We start from the raw sequence: 20674 nt of genomic DNA on the forward strand, positions 1-20674 counted from the left end.
AGTTTATGAAAGTGCGTTTTTCGGCAACGATGCGTGGCTTTCGACGACAGCAACCCCGGTAGTTTTGCCACTTCGTTCAGTGTCAACCTCATGTTCCACTGGGTTCCACGCGAGTTTGACGCTGACCGAAGTGTCAAACAGCGGTGTGTTAGAAAGAGAAAGGAATTGTTTCCTTCTCAAACATATCATACTTGTAAACCTGTACAATGATCACACTTGTTTTATCCACAATGGTTTTAATGGTTTTTATATAGTTTTTTATTGCACAAATTTGATCATGTCATCGCATACACACATATATAAGCAATTTAATTTGCCGTTTCTTATACATCATTAGCAATATGAAAAATATAAAATTGTTATGTATGAAACGAAGTGGTAACGCCACACACTTAATTAATTGACTATCATTTTGGCAACTCTGTTTTGCTTATTCTTTTTCGTTCTTTTTTATTCTTTAGTATTAACTCAACACATTTTATATTGTAATATTCATATCCACTCATATTAAATAAACTGAGTAAATATACATATACAAAAGTGGTGTCAAAACTGGGATTAAAAAGATGAGCCTCACACCGGAAGATTTGAAGAGGGCGATGGATGCATTGGCAGGGGCAATTCGCGTGGCTGTAGAGGGGGCGTCCCACAGTGCTGGGGCAAATGCAAATCAGCGGGCAGCAACCAAACCGCCACCGTTTAGTATTGCAGAATACAAGTCAGAAGACAAATCCTCAGTGCAGGATTTTTTCACACACGTAGATCGGGCCTTACAGCTGAGCAAAGTTCCAGAAGAGGAACAACACAAATTCGTACTCGTGCATATGGGGGCAGAGCTGAACGCCGCACTAAAAATACTTGAAACCGTGTTAATTCGCCATTTTGATGGCTCACGGAACAAGTATGCTGAAAGTATCAAATTTAGACAAAGTAAGCAAGAAAAAGGCGAATCGATTGCCGAGTACGCACTTCGTTTAAAAAAGGGCGCTGCATATTGTGAATATGGCGACTTTTTGGATAGGATGTTAACAGAGCAGTTACTGTATGGCGTGGAGTCACGCTATATTTGCAATGAGGTTATAAGTAAAAAACCAAACAATTTTACTGAGGCATACGAAATTGCGCACACAATCGAACTAACACAAAGTGCAACAACAGATCTGAAGTGTACAGAGTGGGAACAACCAAGTGAACCAACGTTTAAACTGGGATACGAACCAGTCAAAAGAAAAATCCGCAAATTGTTACGGATGTGGGGGCCAACACAGCAGAAGACTGCAAATTCAGTAGCTCCAAATGTTTTTCGTGTGGAAAATTGGGCCACATTGCAAAAGTGTGCAAGGCAAAACTAGATCAGATTTCAGAGGATGAGCTCGAACCAGTTCAGCAGCTGAACAGCATTAATGTATGTAAAGCAGTAGACAGAAAAATGCTTCACGTAAATATCGATGGAAAGCAAATACAGATGGAGCTTGATCCGGGTGCCCCATGCGCCATTATTAATTATAAAACTCTTCGCACTATAAAACCGAATTTTAGATTATTAAAAACAGATAGACGATTTACAAGCTACACGGGGCATAGAGTGAACTGCATGGGTAGGGTTGTAGTAACCGCATCAATGGGGAGGACTAAGCGGCGCTTGAATCTGTATGTTGTCCAAGAAGATTTCGATATACTTTGCGGCAGAGAATGGATCTCACAATTCGCACGTGAAATTAACTTTTCGGAGCTATTTTCGTCAGCCAGGCAAATTAACTCTATAAGTTCAATCGCGCCTAAACTTTCAGAAAACCAACGAGAATGGCTGCAACATCTCCTTGCAAGTTACGAAGAAGTCTTTGACACGACAGCGGGTAAGTTGAGAGGGCCGCCTGCAATAGTGAAGCTGAAGGCGGGAGCCACACCAGTGTTCGCACGAGCACGCGAAATACCAATGGCATTGAGAGAGGCGTATGCCAAGGAAATAGATCGCAAAATCCAGTCTGGCTTTTACGTGAGAGTAGAGCATTCGGAATGGGCTTCAGCAACACATGTAGTCGCGAAAAAAATGGAGATATTCGCATCACTGGCAATTACAAGCCAACGGTTAATCCAAGAATGATTATTGACGAACATCCGATTCCTAAAGCGGAAGACTTGTTCAATAAAATGAAAAAAGCGGCGATATTTTGTCACTTGGATATAACCGACGCATATACACACCTTACGATCGACGATGATTTCGCACATGTTTTGACATTAAACACAGCTACACACGGACTAGTACGACCGAGTCGTGCGGTATATGGGGCAGCAAATATTCCAGCTATTTGGCAAAGAAAAATGGAGACGCTCCTGCAAGGAGTGCCAAACGTTTTAAATTTCTTTGATGACATCTTGGTGTTCGCGGAAAATTTTTAAGAGCTGCTGAGGGTTTTGGCGACAACGCTAAATCGCATCAAATGTAATGGTCTACGCTTAAATAAGTCAAAGTGTGTTTTTGCTACTCCATCGGTGGAGTTTTTAGGCCATCGCATCGACGCACAGGGGGTGCATAAATCTGACAAACCTATTGAAGCTGTACTGAATAGCCCCAAACCAACGAATGTGGAGGAGCTACAGCTGTTTTTAGGAAAAGCTACTTACTATAGTGCATTTATCCCAGACCTGGCGACGAGAGCGCGACCATTGCGCGATATGCTGAAAAGCGAAAAATTTCACTGGTCCAAAGAGGAAAATTCAGCCTTTGAGTATCTAAAACAGGCGCTGGTTTCTCCACAAATCTTGATACCCTACAACCCGGCACTACCGGTTCTACTAGCGACGGACGCGAGTCAAACAGGGTTGGGAGCGGTGCTATCACATCGCTTAGAGAACGGAACTGAACGACCCATTGCATACGCAAGTCGAACACTGAATACTGCAGAACAGCGATATCCACAGATGGACAAAGAGGCACTGGCAATAGTATGGGCAGTTCAGAAATTTTTCAAATATTTATACGCGCGTCATTTCACGCTAATCACAGATCATAAACCGTTGTCACAAATTTTACAACCAGACAAATCTCTACCAGTACTTTGCATTAGCAGAATGGCTAATTACGCTGACTTCCTGAGTATATTTGATTTCGAAGTGGTGTATAAAAATTCAAAGGCAAACGCTAACGCCGACCATCTTTCACGGGCCCACCCTCTACGACAGCAAACATTACAGGTGGGACAGGTGCGACAGGCATATACGGAAAATCCAGACGAATACGACGAGTTCGACAACTTTGTGATTCGCCAAATCAACCAATTACCATTAAGATCCGACAAAATTGCAAACGAATCCAGAAAAGACGAGCGACTGGGTAAAATAATTAAACTGCTGGAAACAGGTCAATGCTTGAAGAGGACAGGATGCAAGTCCCCAGAAGTGAGTTACAAGCTATCGTCAGGATGTTTGATGTTCGAGTATCGCGTCGTCGTTCCACCAAAGTACAGAACCAAACTGCTTGACAATTTACACACATCACACCTAGGAATTGTCAAGATGAAAGGAATCGCCCGCTCATTCATATATTGGCCGGGCATTGACAATGATATGGAGAACATGGCGAACAAACGCGAATCATGTGCAAAACAGGCAAACAAACCCGGGAAAAGTGGCGATCATCATTGGGAGTATCCCAAGGGACCGTGGGAACGCATTCATATTGACTATGCGGGGCCGTTCGAAGGAGCAATGCTACTGATAATCTCGGATGCGTATAGCAAGTGGCTAGAGGTGAAAATCACTAAATCAATTACGGCGGCCGCGACAATTACTTTGCTGGACGACGTATTTGCGGCTTATGGCGTTCCTCAAACGGTTGTATCTGATAATGGAACAAATTTCACGTCCGCGGAATTTAACAACTTCCTGACTACAGTCGGTGTTAAATATCACAAATACTCAGCACCGTATCACCCGGCAACTAATGGACAAGCAGAGCGAAGCGTACAGACGGTCAAGAACGCATTGAAAGCAATGGGTACCACGAATAGTTCTTGAGACAGTACAAAAATGCACCACATTCGACAACAGGCACCTCGCCAGCACTATTGTTTATGGGGCGGCAGCTACGAACACGATTGGACTTGATTCGACCAGAGGAAATCTCGGGAAAAGTAGAGGAAAAACAATACATGCATCTCAAGAAAAAGGGAAGAGAGTTCAAGGTAAATCAAAACGTATACTTCCTGTCGGGTAACCCGCGAATTTCTAAGTAGCTCAAAGGAACAATACACGCCCGTCTAGGGGATCTTCACTATCAAATACAATTCAATGGGAAAATGATAAAAAGACATGTAGACCAAATATGGAAGTCACACGCGGGGCCCGATAAAGCAACACCGGAAGTGAATAATCATGAAACGAGAGTTGCAGCTAAAGAGAACGGCACAGCTGCATCGGGTATAGTAGAAAACCACGGAGAAGTCGAAGCACCCATAGAATCACCACGAAATATATCATTGGGATCAGAAGAAGAGTTGGAAGGGTTCTCTACTCCCAACACGACAATAATGCAGGACGATACACCGCCATCGCATTCAACACCAGCACGGCAGGCGACACCGGAAAGAGATCCGGAACTAAGCGAAACGCCGGCAGCCCCTCAGCGGTCGACCAGACAAAGGAAACCGAGAGTTCCATTCTCACCTTAACTCCTGCAGAGGGAAAAATGTTATGTATGAAACGAGGTGGTAACGCCACACACTGAATTAATTGACTATCATTTTGGCAACTCTGTTTTGCTTATTCTTTTTCGTTCTTTTTTATTCTTTAGTATTAACTCAACACATTTTATATTGTAATATTCATATCCACTCATATTAAATAAACTGAGTAAATATACATATACAAAAAAAATATATTTATAAGATTTTATAAATAAGAAAGCGCAGAGTTAGCTTCATCTTTGACAGTTGGCGACATTTATAATTCCTGCATTAATGATTACATTTATAGCATTACATTTCCATGGCTTAGTTTTCTTTTATTTATATATATATGTTTATTTTAGTATTTATTGATATTTTACAATTTATGGAACATAGATAACTTGCAAGGCGATTTCTTCACCTAACAGTACGTGCATAGCAAAGAGAAATTGGTTTGTTTTATGTTAGTTGTTGATTTCTTTTTTTTTTTTTTGTTGTTAACTTTTTTTTTTAATAGGTACATTTTTGGAAGGTTTTTCTTTCCATTCTATAATGTTTCTAATTACATACTTATATTTTCAATATAACATATAAAAAATATACACATACAATGGACTAATCAATAATTTGCACAAACTTTTTAGTTGCAGCGAACTTCTCCGTTCGACTTTGCTCGTATTTAGCCCAAAAATTTAACAATTTTTGATATTCTAGAACGCCATTAAATGCTTTCAATTCAGCTCATGAATTCCTAATAATAAGTATAAATTGAACACACCATTAAACCAAACAAACACAAATAGGGAAGATTTGTTTTTTTTATGTAAACTTATGCGTAAACCGAGAAATGCAAATTTTGGCTGCAGAAAACAAAATTATTAAACTTTTATATATTTAAATTTAACTAATATATCAAGTAAAACGACACTGTCATTGCGTTAAGTTTTGGGATCAAACATAGTCCAAACAGTTAAAGGGGCCAATTTCGATGAGGAAGGGAGAATCAATGATTATTGTTTTCGGGAATGGGCTGTATATTGAATGTAGTTGTAATCATAATAACATTTTGGTTAGGTGGACCTCCGAAGTGGTTAAGGCCAATGCTCTATTTGAATTTGTCTTGTGTCGCTTTTTTCCGAACAGCATATGGGAGGGCAGTTGAATATTTCCGAAAAGCATTTCATATAAACACTCGAAGGGATTGCCTAACGATGGCTGCCCCCAATTTAGAAAAATATTTTAAAGTAATTCGATGTCAGTTGTACCGTCACTTGAGTCGGAGGCCAAGCCCAACACAGTACCTCTACACCACTGCGCGAATGTAATTATATCTAAGGTGAATAACGTTTGACATCGAAAAATCCCGCTTGCTGGAGAAAGGATATGTGCTGGAATCGAATTTCAACCTAAGGACTGATTTAGAAAAAGTTCTGCAAATTAAAAAAAGATACCCATAAAGTGCTAACAGTTACTTGATACATATTCACATCAGTAACCGAACATTTCTGGAGATATCCGACTTCAAGTTTTGTCCATTTTTATCGATACTGTACTCCTATCTTTTAACTTTTTTAATGGCTTTTGTGTGGTTTCCGTTGGTTTATCAGAGCCCCAATATAGCTAAATTTTTTTTTTTTTGCTTACGTAATGTACATTGTACGTATTAGATGTCAGTTTTGTAACTAAAATTGGGATAATTCGTCCAAATGTACAGTTTTTTTACGTAGCTCCTTGTTAGCAATCTTACGAATCTTATGAAATTCTCGATAATGCTACGTCTTTTTTTAAAACGCTTATATTAGCTTCACTTGTATGTTTGTAACTCTCTAGGCTAGGCGCCCAAAGAGACCCATCTAGCGGCAATTATTGAAGAAGGCAGTGGTTAAATAACTCGTTACAAAACGAGTTGTGCTTAATAACGGAGACACGAACGTCTGTGTTACGGCGTTTTGTTAAGTTTATTTAAACTACATATATTTATTATCGTTCGAATCACTAATCTGTATTTTATGTAAGGTTATATGCTGCTAATACTCGCCACAGTATAAATTTGTCTCGTCGTTGACGGCTTAATTTCAGGCGCCTTAGGGTACGCTTACACAGCCCCCGATAAAACGAAAAATTGCAATCAGCTGATGAAATCGGCCAGGCTGGTGCTAAAATTACAACCGATTATTAGCCGGCAGCTTTTTTTCTTATATTTTACTTTTTCGCAAAAATACGCTTGCGTTTATGCTTTTATGTGCTCATCCCATAAAGGGCGGCTGTTTTGCACACAATTAATTAATTTTTCAGTCCATCGCACAAATAATTAATTTTTCACAGTAAATGAACGCAGTTTAATAAACAGAATCGGACGATAAAATGGAATTACAGAGACTCGGACGCTACAATACGTGAACTAGCAACAAAACCGAATAGAGGTAAAAACTTGATACACAGCTTTTTGAAAAATACCAAGGGGTACTGCACAAACCAAAAGTGGATGAGAGGACTAAGTGAGAATAGCAATATAAGCCTAAGAAATTAGATGTGAGCTATCTCTCAACGTGACAACGAGAAGAATATAACAAATTTTTAGTAAGGATTCTAACCTCAGATACCGAAAACGACTTGCCAAACCTGAGTTACTGCAAAGGCATAATCCAGAGATTAGAATATGCTGAAACTTACACAAGTTTTCGAATGAGCAATGGCAACCCGTTATATTCAGCGGCGAGAAGAAGTTCAACCTCGGTGGTCCGGATGGTAATCAAAAGTTCTTCGAGCTCCACATCAAACCCGCTACTCGCACAATTTTCAAGGTGGCTCCCTCATGATATGGACTGCTTTCAGCTTTAATGGGAAATCGCCAATTTGCTTCATTTCGCACAAATTGAATTCTGGGCGATGCGTAGAGCTGCTGGATGAAGTATTATTGAGCATCGCTACAACAACAACAACAACAACAACAACATCGAAGAGGAAAAACAAGGTGAATCGTGGACGTTTCAACAGGACATAGCCCCTATTCATAGATTCAGCCATACGAAATCCTTTTTTACTTCAAAAAATATTTCCTTATTACGTTGGCCTGCATTAAGTCCAGACCTAAATGCTGTGGAAAATTTGTGGGGTACAAGAATGAACGCCAATTTGACACCTTGCTCCAGCTAAAAAAGGCTATTCAGGAAGAATGTGCGAAGATTGACCTCGATTGACCACTAAAAACTTTAATAAACTCAATGCGACGTAGAATTGCGTCCGTTATTATATAAAGTAATAAATCCATTCATTATATGTATAGTTAAACAAAATAAAAGTGAAATTTTATTTGTTTGTACCGCATAGCAATTTCCTTTGAAATTTTAATGAAAGTTAACTTAACTGAATAAAATATGTATAAAGTTTATTTTAGATTCATAATATTGTTGTTTTTTTCTTGTTTTATATATTTCTCAATATGCATAGTCTCCGATTGAAACGGGCTATTTTGCTAAGACTATAATTCGCCCTTGTCCCTTATAATTATTTCGGGTGGTGTAATGTTTAACTTAATTTTTTTTTATACATAAACAAACAAAATGATACATGGAAAAATTTTAATTTTAAAAAATTTCGAAATTTATGTACAATATATTTGTATTAATAATATTTTTAATAATAATAATAATAGTATTAAAGAAATTTATTGACTTGATTTAGTTAGAGCGAGCACATCGTTATCTCTCATCCACGTTATTTTAAATACGTTTTGTTATTATCATTATTTAGAAGATACTCGCAACATTTGGCCCAGGTTGAGAATTTGTTGGCGTTGGTTGTGTTGGTCGATCTATATCCTGATATGTGCGTTGTTGTGTCGTTGGAAAAACAGAGCCAGTTTGTAAACTGCCACCACGTGAGGTGAACTCACGATATAATAAAATTATTGTAAACGGTCGTATAATAAGATTGAAAATAGAGAAAGCAACCGCCCAGCCATCTGTAAAAAGAATCATATACTTAAAATTATTTAAAAAGTTAAACTGAGTTTATCACACGTAATGTGATGTGTATGTATGTTCTATGTTTGCATTTAAAGCAAGGAACATTTGGTGTACAATAAACTTACTCATAAAATCGAAATAGACTATTATGCTTATTAAATCAAAGAATATGCTTGAAGCGTTAATGACGAGCGCCTGTAATTAAAGGGAAATTGAAAAAATTAGAATGAAAGTGGATACGATGAATGATAAATAAAAATGCCTTTAATTTACTATAAAATACTTACCCTCTTATTCATAAAACTAGAAAAGGTTTATAGACCTTTTTTAAAATTACATTTGCATACAAATTTCCATTTGTAGGACCTTTATAAACCAATTTTATTTTTTATGAATAAGAGAATTGAAATATATGTACTAGATGTTGGTCTATTGGATGTTAGGTTATTTTCTAGTCGGGTAACAACAAATTTTGCATTGGGCCAATCAAAAAAACAAAAAATAAAATTGTTTATGCTACTTTAATTGCATATTTATATAGCACCTAATATAACAAATACTTAAACACGTTTCAGATTTGGTAAATATTTTAGGTAAAAGATAATAAATAGAAAACAAGTCAAGGTGTCTAAGTTCGGGTGTAACCGAACATTATATACTCAGCGTGAGCTTCAATTGTACATTTCATTTCAGATAAATTACTTTTCTACATAACACGTGGCACCGCCCGTTTAAAAAAAATGTGCCGATTTCCTCTTACAATAAAATTTGATAAGTGAAATATCATTGATTCAAAACAATTTTTTGCTAAATTATAGCTTATTATTCTAGTCTACGACCCTTTTAAACTTGTTTTATATAAAAGTAGGCGTGGTCTTTAACCAATCTCGTCAATTTTTACTAGAAATATTTCCTGCTATAAGGAAAATATGTGCACTAAATTTTATTAGGATCCGTTAATTTTTCTTCCGAGCTATGGCTCCCGAAACAGAAAATTGCTTAGTCATAAAAGGGGCGGTGCCACACCCATTTTTTTAAATTTGAAGTTTTTCCTATTTATTGTTATAAATCCACTTGGGGAATGAAATACCATTGATATAAAGCTCTTTTTTTGCAAAGATATAGCTTATTTTATTCGTCCACGACCCTTTTAAAAATCTTTTATATAAAAGTGGACATGGTCCTTAACCGATTTCGTTAATTTTTCTTCAAAGCATTCCTTATAGTAAAGGCAATCTCTCTGCCGAATTTTGTTACGATAGGTTTAACGATTTTTGATTTATGATTAATGATATTTGTAAAATTGATTTTGTCACAAGTGGGCGGTGCCACGCAGATTTAAAAAAACAATTAATTTTTTATCACGAGTCTCAATATCAGTCCACAAGTCAAAATTTCAACATTCTAGGTGTATTATTTACTAAATAATCAGTTTTTTTGTGTTTTCCAAAATGTTATATATATAAAAAGTGGGCGTGGTTATCATCCGATTTCGCTTATTTTCAATACCAATCTATTCTTGGTCCAGATAAGCTCGTGTACCATGTGTACCGTGTAATTTGGTGAAGATATTTCAATATTTACTCAAGTTATCGTGCTAACGGACAGGCGGACGGACAGACGGACATGGCTCAATCAAATTTTTTTTCGACACTGATGATTTTGATATATGGAAGTCTATATCTATCTCGATACCTTTATACCTGTATAACCAACCGTTATCCAATCAAAGTTAATATACTCTGTGCGCAAAGCACGCTGAGTACAAAAACATAAATTGGGATTTAGAATTGAAAAACGAATCTTATTACTTTAAACAAATATAAAATAGTCTGTATATCCGGAACGATCTCGGAAACGGCTTAACCGATTTGAATGGCACACAGATAGTGTATCTCATTCTAAGGCCTGGTTTTTCAGTACAAGTTAAACTCAGTTTGTGAGTCAAACTACGCTTAACCTTATTCTGCAGTTTTTCAGTCCACTTTAACTGAAGTTTAAGCTAAGCTTAAGCGGCCAATCTGGAGGGGTTAAACTCTAGTTAACCTATCAGTTATTTACGTTCGTTCGAAATGACGTCGAATATGCCCAACAAGCATTTGTGCTTGAGTACCATTAGAGCTCATTTTGAGAACTAGGCATAAAAAACCGACGACAATGTGTTCCCTGTTACATCGTTTCTACGGTCATTACAGCTACGTAATGAAACTTTTTAGTTATTGTGATAAACATCGACGATTCCTGAACTCATTAGATGGTATCTTAAGGAGAAAAAGCTAGAAAGTTCCAAGCAGTTTGCGTAAAAGCAACAATGTTTCATAAAAGTAATAGTTTTAACCTTTGAAGAAAAAATTGATGTAATTGTTTACGAAGGACAAATCACGCAAAATATAGAAATAGTAGGCGGAGTATATTACAGTGAATTATTCTTAAAAAGATTATGGACGAAATATATTAAATAGGTGACTTTATCCTCTCATTTTCGAAGTGGACGAGCACGAAAGGCCAATGTACGCGTTGATAGGAATATCGTCATCATGGCTCTTCTGAATACATTTAAAACTGCTCCAGAAACTTCTGCGGAATTGAATGATAATATAAACATGAAAACTACAATAGCAACGTCACAGTGTCTCTTGAGAAATAATAATTTGATGGCCCATGGCTAAAAAAAAAAGACCCTTTTTCCACCACAAAAACGCGATCCCGCACGCTAACTGGTATTACAAAAACATAAATTGGACAGGGAACGATTGGCTATGTTTCATATTCTTTTATGAGCGCAAAATAAATTTTATTCAGTTAAGGTTCGCGATGCGTAGTAAGTCCCAAAAATCAGGAAGATTGAGTCAAAACTGCGTTAAGACAACAGTGAAGGATTCTCCTATATAATCGAGTGGAACGCATTAAACGCCGTGAGAGTTGCTTAGATTTTTTTAATGGGGAGTTAAACTAGCTCCGCCGCCTACATTGACAGCATTCAAGACGGCATCTCACCAAGAATTGGGTGCTAATCGAGCACAGTAATCTGAATGCAGCTGTGAATCCATATTTTTGTATTTTTGGGGCTAACCACGCATTACAAGGCCGAATTGAATTTATTTATTTTGCGCTATTCAGAGAATATGACTCGTCCTCAGTCGCTATGAGGCCAGTTTCTTTTTTCGCAGAACCAGCTTAGTTGGGAGGATGGATTTTTATGATAAGAAGCTGGTTTTATTCTAGTCAGGGACCCTCTAATTATTTTATCTCAACTGACGGCGGACCAACAATATTATAGTTTTCATGTTTATACTATCCTTCTATTCCGCGAAAGTTTCTGGAACAATTTTAAATATATTCAGAGGAGCTATCCTGACTATATTTCTATTAACGTGTTCAGTGGCCTTTCGTGGTCGTCCACTTTGATAACGTGTGAATAAAGTAACCTATTCAATATATTTCGTTAAGAATTTCCTTAGGGATAATTCATTATAATGTTCTCCGCTGACGCTTTCCATATTTTGCCTGATTTGTTCTTTTTAGACAATTATATTAATGCTTCCTTCAAGAAGAAAATTATTACTTATATGAAATATAGTTGATTTTACGCAAACTGCTAGGGACTTTCTAACTTTATCGCCTTTAAATACCACATAATTAGTTAAGGAATTATCGATATTAACCACAATAACTAAAAAGTTTAGTTACGCAGCTGTAGTGACTGTAGAAACACCGTAACAGGGAAAACAGTTTCCTTGAATTTTTTTTTTACCGTAAGTGTACTTCTAAAATCTCAGTTGTTTCGAAACAGTGGCTCAATTCGAAACACATAGCGTACTCACCAAAAGAGGGAATTTTTTATAAAACAAAAAAGATATTAATTAAGGTGAAAAAATTTTATTCCCAACTTGTGGTTCTCTAACTGGACTCGAATGTTAGATTCCATACCACAGTATTTTCACGAAAATAAAATAAAATTATTGATATTAAAGAAAAATTGCAAGGTTTACAAACGGCGAAGGTTACTAAGACATGTTTCTGAATTTCACTTCTTCATCAGCTAGCTTCTCAGGAGCTAAGTATTGAACTCGAATCTCCAACATTCATACTTCATACTGGTGTAAAGGCAGATGCCGTTAACTACTCAGCCATATGAATGCCACGCTGCTCGCTTTGCAATTGGTCTCTAAGAATTGCCTTTTTGTTGTTATTCCTTCTTATTCTCTATTAGGTGCATACACTCTGTATGTTGTTTAATCCTAATTGTGTGGAATGTTTTTTTTATTTTATTTTTTTTTTTTAATAAAATATATATAATTTATTTTTGATTAATTACGCTTCATTACTGCTATCAACCAGGTGTTTATTTCTCACAATAAACAGCTGCTGGTTTTGGTGGTACCATCTTGCACATTTTTTTTTCAACTCGATATCCAATGTAGGATATCAACTGGAAAAATGTTTTGGGTATTCATTTGGGAAATGTTCATTAACAAAATCTGTCAAAGGTTGGATAATAATTTGATAATGAGATCAACTCGAGAACTATACATTTTACAAAATTTCTCAAAGGTTGGATAGTGATTGGGGAATGAAGTTGGATATCAACTAGAAAACTATCTGATTTAAAAATAATAAAATAATGATGTTGGATATCACGACCGGAACTAGATATATTTCGCTGGAGAAATATCTTTTCCATGTTTGTTGGGTTAACAAAATCTAGCTGCTTCCGTATCTACAAATTATCTAGATAATAAAAAACCAATGCTGCCGCACAAAAAAGCCTCCCGAAAGGCGGCCTTAAACTGTGACTGAAAAACTTCTCAGTAGTTTAACTGGAGTTTAAATTTGACTAGAGTTTAAGCAAACTTAGTTTAAGCTTAGCTAAACCAACTACTGAAAAACCGGCCCTAAGACTGTATACCTAAGTGTTGCCACTGAGGGTGTTTTTAAAAGGTTGTTACCTATTTAAAATTGAAAAAAAAATGACATGATATATGCCAATATGGTATCAAACGTATTTCACTCCGCATTTTAATAGAGAAATTTATAAGTAGGATTGCCACTTAGGTTTTCCACCTCACACTAATATTCATATCTCTTTGTATATCCACTATCGCGGAAATGACTGAAATTTTGAATGAAATTTGGTACATCGTTGTGTTAGATTCTAAGACTTTTCACCTAGGTGTTGTCACTGAGGATTGCGGCATGACCCAATTGAGTAAAAATTTCCTAGATAAGTTTGAAATTTATAAACGAAAGCAGTTATGTTTATAATAAAACTGGTAAAGGCTCACGGCAACACTGCCAACTAGTCTGAAAAGGGTTTCATTTTCCCACGATTGTATACGAAACGTGCGTTAGTACGTTTTTCTACTACTACTTCCTCTAATGCTACTACTTTAAAAATACTTTTTTAAATACTTTTATGTATATATTGCAAAATGAATCGGCTTGCATATAATTAAATGTATGTGAAGGGGAAATGAATGTCAATAATGTGCTGTTTAACATAAAGTCGACTTCAGTCTATGGTTATTCCGTTCCTCGTATTTCTCGCCAAAAAATGTATGTTTTTGATTTCGTACTATTGCAACACAGTTTGGGAATTGGTTTTCGAGGTTGAGAAAGAATATTTTCTTTTCATTTTTTTAGTGTTTCCGCAACCTTCCTGCCACTGATGACCTGGTATGAGCCTCCTGCGATTTACAACCAGATTGACTGAATTTTGTGTTTGTTAGTGCAGTCGGGTGGCTTTGTGACACACGTATTTGTTGTCGGCTACACGTTGATGAAAATCAAACATTTTTAATTTTTTCATTTGACGCTTGCTTATTTGATAGTCGCGGGATGTGAGTGACAAAACGCAGTGTTGTATTTAGTTTGTATCGACATTCAAAATGAACAAGTGCGCGGAAGAACAGCAATTCATATTAAAATTCATTGAAAATTATCAATGTTTACCAGCTTTATGGAATGTAAAGCTTTTATTATTATTTAATAAAATTTTTATTAATTTTTTTATTATTTAATAAAACTGCTGTAGTTGCAAGTAAAAAAAGTCATCATCCGATGACGACATATTCACGACCGAACGCTACGGTTTCTCAATGCAAATGTTGATTGATGGCTTTTTATTTGATAGTCGCGGGGCAAGCGCCAAATACCCGACACGCACACATACAAAAATTCAGTCAATCTGGTTGTAAATCGCAGGAGGCTCTTATAATATAGGACATAGATACCAACATCCTCAAAATCAAATTTGGGAATTTCAGAATAACTTTGGGGTATTTTACGTGGTGAAGGTTTAATTCATGATTTTCACCGAAAATTTACTCAAGATTGTCAAATGGGATATCAAAAAGGTCAGGATTACAAATCCGTAGAAAAAAATAACTCTTTTTCACCAGTGATAACACCTTTCATCGAAGGGCTGCACACGAATCGGGTTTTGGTAGCAACTTTCGATTGGTGAAAAAGTCAGCTTTTTAGTCTTCGCAATGATGTAAATTGGATGGATAAAGGCCATGTTTTTGTGGAGCGTTGCGACATTCCATTCATTCTTATCCTATGGCGGTGCCAGAGTAACAAAGCAAAGCAAAGCAATCGAAGTATATTATTTCATATTTTTTCACTTATCTACCACAAAATATTTCTACAACACTTTGCCTTTTTTATAAATTTTAATAAGTTTTGATCAGCTTACTAGCTGATTTATTTGAAAATAATGAAACCCAACGATTTCTTGGAGTTTTTTGGCGTATTTTAGGCAACTCTATAGCCATCTGATGTTTCAAGACCCATTCCTGGAAACGAATTGAGAGAGAATGAATGTTTCGTATCAGTTCATCAGTGCTTCTTGCGATGAATATCGTTTGAGACGAAGCGTACGATATTTCCAATGTATTTTTTACTCCCATAACACCCCAAAACACACAAACGTCTCACCAAGCACTCGCTGGCACTGAAACTGATTTAGGAGAAGAAAATAGGCTCATTCCTGCTCTAGATTGCAATTAGCCGTTTACATTTTTTTATTTTTTATTTTTTTTAAGTTCTTTTTGCGGTTAGTGATCGATACATCATTGTCATACGGAATTTTAGGGTTCGAATTCCAAACCGATGGTTAACAAATTATCTTTGTTTTGTTTTTTTTTCTTATTTACAGGGTCTAGAATTGTAAAGCAACTAAAAGCTAGGTCTCGCGTTGCCTATGAAATTTATTAATTGTCATTTACTCACTATTAATCATAATAACTTAACCCTTAGCTGTCCAGGCGATTTTGGCCTTTTCTCACGCCGGTTATTTTGTTTCGGTATAACTGATACAAACTGGGAGCATCAAAGGAGATCAAGTTTTAACCCACCTGTCTGTAACAAATCAATGGATGTCCCCTTCATCTGTTGAAACAAACAATGTATGCCCTTTACCTATGCATTTGGTGAAATTTGGAGCGTCTAACCGAGAAAATCGACAAAGATATTACAAAATAACCTTTAAAACACCAACTTGAAAAATCGGTTGTATAGGTGATATATGCTATAGTGGTCCGGTCCGCTCGGTTACGACATATGTCTTATCCGTTATCAAAATATACCTGCTGACAAAATTTCATGAAGATATCTCAAAAATTGAAGGATAAGTATGCGTTCAAACAGACAGACGGACAAATGGACATGACTAAATCAACGCAGATCTTCAACCTCATAATTTCGGTATACTTATTGGTGGGTCTTTCACTTCCCCTTCGTGACAAACTTAATATGTATATTAGGGCGGTCGATTTAAAAATCGCTCATTGCTCTGTGAAAATCGTATTCTAGGGATCAAAATAAGAAACTTTGCCAAAGGAACCATACCTCTAAATGAATTCTGGTATCCCCCAATTTGGGTCGAATTTTGAAAAATCCCTCTTTGACCCATTTAGAGTGCTCCAATCGAGTCAAAATGTACGACCGACCCCCACTAACTTTGGAGGCCCGACCCACCGATGCCAGTGGCACACCCCCTGGAACCCCCCTGGGGGTTCACCATACAAACATTTCAAAAAATCGCCGGTTTTGCACTTTACATGAAAAAATCAGCTAAATGGCTATATTTTTTCTTTATTTTTATTTATTTATTTATAATAATATTTATTATTTATTTATAATAATATCTATTTTTTCTCTTAAGAAATTTATTTAGTCAGAACATATATAAATGAAAAAATTAATTTAAGTGAGTTATAGAAAGGAAACTAAAAAAAATTATTGTTTGAAGTCTTTTTTCTTTCAAGTCTGGGCAATTTCGCAGGGCTCTCTAATGTCGTCGCCATAACAGCCTCTACATTTTCCGGTATAACCCATTTCGAAACGCTAGCTAGCAATTGAACATGTCGTTCCGTTCCTTGTATGTGTGATGGAATTTTTGGATCATTAAACGGTGGATCATCTTGATTTAAATATTCTTTCAATGTATCGTACGGAATGCTTCGCGTGAATGGTGGTTCAAATACGATATTTATATCATTCAAATTGATCATTTCCGTATAACTTGTGCAATTAAAGTTTATATCTGGTTTTCTATAAACTCGTCAACATCGGTTCGATAGCGTAGAATTTTCTTGATGGCACAGTTGCGCTTTTCTTTGCTATCATCAAACAATATTGATAACAAGATATTTTCCGAATGCGCATAATATGAATTATCTTTAATTACTTGATTGACAATTTTGCGTAAACGAGGTTCTAGAAATCGTGACCAACCAATGAACATGAAAAATAATGCACTGCCGTACACGACAGAGCTGTAATACTTGATATTGAAGTACATTGGCACATAACATTTAATTATAAATTCAACCAGAATTCTTAAATTTGCATCTGGATTTTCCGTTGTCACATATAATCGCAATAATCTAGCGGCCTTGGTGAGCCACCGAAACCACGCCGCTAGAAATTGCATGGGCCGTGTCGTATAAGTACTTCGAATCGGTGGAAAATTCAATTTTTTCTGGAGCAGGGGGCATATTTTGCAACTCAATTTTCTGGAAGCCGTCCACCACCTGAAAATATATAACAATAAAATAATTAAAAATGGTTGAAAATTATAATAAATGAGTGATAGCAATAACTTACCGGAAGAGTTTCACAAGTTTCGATTTGACGGCTCAGTTTTCCGGTTGCCGATCTTGGTCCAGTGCTGCTTGATTTATCCAAAGCTTCAAACAAATGCCGAAACGGAAGTTCGTTGAAGAGTAGAAGGCAAACGAACCAATACAATGGCCTTTTTAACAGCAATTCGAATCATCGTATAATTCCACCGTGTGGACCAGTGTTTGTTGGATCACCGTCAGTGCATATTCCAATTAATGCATCCAGTGATATATTTTTATCGTTGAAAAAACCATTTAATTTGGTTGTTTTGTATTCAGCGGTTTCATGTTCCAGTCTTACGTAACCAATCAATTCAGAATTGGGTTCTCTCAAAATAACAAGATGAGGTTCTTTTACCATCCTAGTATGATACTTCTCATCAATTTTATCTATCGTTAAAGTATCATCTTTTCTGCCATCGAATGAAAACGCTAACAAATTGGTATCATCTAACCGTTTGCGAAGCACTTCTTGTCTGCATTTCTCTTTTTCTCTGCGAACTTTCGATTTATCCTTAATTTTAAAATCTTGCAAAAGAGCGGTTCCCAATGCTGATGCTACTCTGTCAGGCACATCAAATCTGTCACATACCATGGCAAAGTTAAAACAATCGTATCGCTCTGTGTATTGTGAACTTGTGGTTCTATCCATATCTTCTTGAACCGGTGGCGGTGCGTATGTTGAATCATCGGGATGTTGGTATGTTGGCATTGATGACATAGACGTTGCTCCTTGCTCTTCAGTTTCCATCATAAATGCATCCATTGTTAGTCTTCCCTGATTATGTTGATCGTGCATGAACTCTTTGAGGCGTTCGGGAACCCAGCCGCATGCACATGGAGCTGCCTTCAAATCGCATTTACATGTTCCAATGTAAAAAATTGTTTCTAGAGATTTTACATACTCTGTAAATTGTTGGGTGTTGTTTCTTCTCTTCTTGATACTTGTCAAGCAATTTATTCAATTTATTAAATACACTTTTTTTCAGCATTATTTCCATACCAAGTTTTTCCCAAATTCCAATCAACTTATCTTGTACTTGAATAGTGAATGATTTATGGGAAAACTTTTTTTGTTCTGTTTTAGCACGTTCGCTTAAGTAAAAATAATATCTCAAGATATCCAGATGGGTTGGTAAATTAAGATCAGGTTAATCAGTAGACACACCAAAAACAGTAACATCATGCTTGGGTATATGACTCATTGGGTTTTCGATGGTTGTTGATGTAGTTGCTTCATCTTGCGGTGTAGAGGATGGTGGATTCATTGTAAACTTTTTGATTTGGAATGGTCACTTCACTTATTATTTTTTTTGAAATATTTTTTTATCTGAAATTAGCACTTCACACTTTGAGTTCTTCACAACGACTTAATGCATTCACAAAAACTGTTGCGTTATATATGGTCTACGAGACGAGGTAATAAGAATGAAATGGTAATTTCAATTCTACCTGCTGTGTCTTGTGGTGGCTTAAAAAAACAACACAAGCAATTTTACGATCTGCAATTGTGTCACAGTGATACCTTCATTTTTTAAAACGGTTGAATAAAAAACCCACACAAATATGTTTACGACATGCAAATGCATCACAGTGATGCCTTGGTTTTAAAAGGGTTGTAAAAACGCTAATTTCTAATAATTTTTTATACTCAGTTGAGCGGAGCTCACAGAGTATATTAAGTTTGATTGGATAACGGTTGGTTGTACATATATAAAGGAATCGAGATAGATATAGACTTCCATATATCAAAATAATCAGGATCGAAAAAAAATTTGATTGAGCCATGTCCGTCCGTCCGTCCGTCCGTCCGTTAACACGATAACTTGAGTAAATTTTGAGGTATCTTGATGAAATTTGGTATGTAGGTTCCTGAGCACTCATCTCAGATCGCTATTTAAAATGAACGAAATCGGACTATAACCACGCCCACTTTTTCGATATCGAAAATTTCGAAAAACCGAAAAAGTGCGATAACTCATTACAAAAGACAGATAAAGCGACGAAACTTGGTAGATGGGTTGACGCTATGACGCAGAATAGAAAATTAGTAAGATTTTGGACAATGGGCGTGGCCCCGCCCACTTTTACAAGAAGGTAATTTAAAAGTTTTGCAAGCTGTAATTTGGCAGTCGTTGAAGATATCATGATGAAATTTGGCAGGAACGTTACTACTATTACTCTATATGTGCTAAATAAAAATTAGCAAAATTGGATTAAGAACACGCCCGCTTTTTAAAAAAAAAATTTTTTAAATTCAAATTTTAACAAAAAATTTAATATCTTTACTGTATATAAGTAAATTAAGTCAAAATTCAACTCCAGTAATGATATGATGCAACAAAATACAAAAATAAAAGAAAATTTCAAAATGGGCGTGGCTCCGCCCATTTTCATTTAGTTTGTCTAGAATACTTTTATTGCCATAAGTCGAACAAAAATTTACCAATCCTTCTCAAATTTGGTAGGAGCATAGATTCTATGACGGTAACTGTTCTCTGTGAAAATGGGCGAAATCGGTGGAAGCCACGCCCAGTTTTTATACACAGTCCACCGTCTGTCCTTCCGCTCGGCCATTAACACAATAACTTGAGCAAAATCCGATATATCTTTACTAAACTTAGCCCACGTACTTACCTGAGCTCACTTTTTCTTGGTATAAAAAATGGGCGAAATCTGGCCATAACCACGCCCACTTTATCGATATCGAAAATTACGAAAAATGAAAAAAATGCCATAATTCTATACCAAATACGAAAAAAGGGATGAAACATGGTAACTGGATTGGTTTGTTGACGCAAAATATAACTTTGGAAAAATCTTTGTAAAATGGGTGTGACACCTACCATATTAAGTAGAAGAAAATGAAAAAGTTCTACAAGGCGAAATCAACAGCCCTTGGAATCTT

General features: G+C 36.3%; 1 protein-coding gene across 2 annotated transcripts in view; it reads right to left on the minus strand.

The window, feature by feature from the left end:
• Positions 1-4754: 4754 nt before the first annotated feature.
• The window catches only part of LOC137250389 (type-1 angiotensin II receptor-associated protein), a 91037-nt gene continuing 75117 nt past the window's right edge, over positions 4755-20674 (minus strand). For both annotated transcript variants that reach the window (XM_067783082.1, XM_067783081.1), the window contains 2 exons: positions 8764-8833; positions 4755-8634 (listed from right to left, as the gene is read on the minus strand). In XM_067783082.1, coding sequence (XP_067639183.1) covers positions 8420-8634; positions 8764-8833 — 285 coding nt within the window. In that variant the 3' untranslated portion in view covers positions 4755-8419. The remainder of the gene's footprint in view (positions 8635-8763; positions 8834-20674) is intronic.

This window comes from Eurosta solidaginis, chromosome 4 (assembly GCF_040869045.1).
Source record: "Eurosta solidaginis isolate ZX-2024a chromosome 4, ASM4086904v1, whole genome shotgun sequence".
NCBI classification, from domain to species: Eukaryota; Metazoa; Arthropoda; class Insecta; order Diptera; family Tephritidae; genus Eurosta; species Eurosta solidaginis.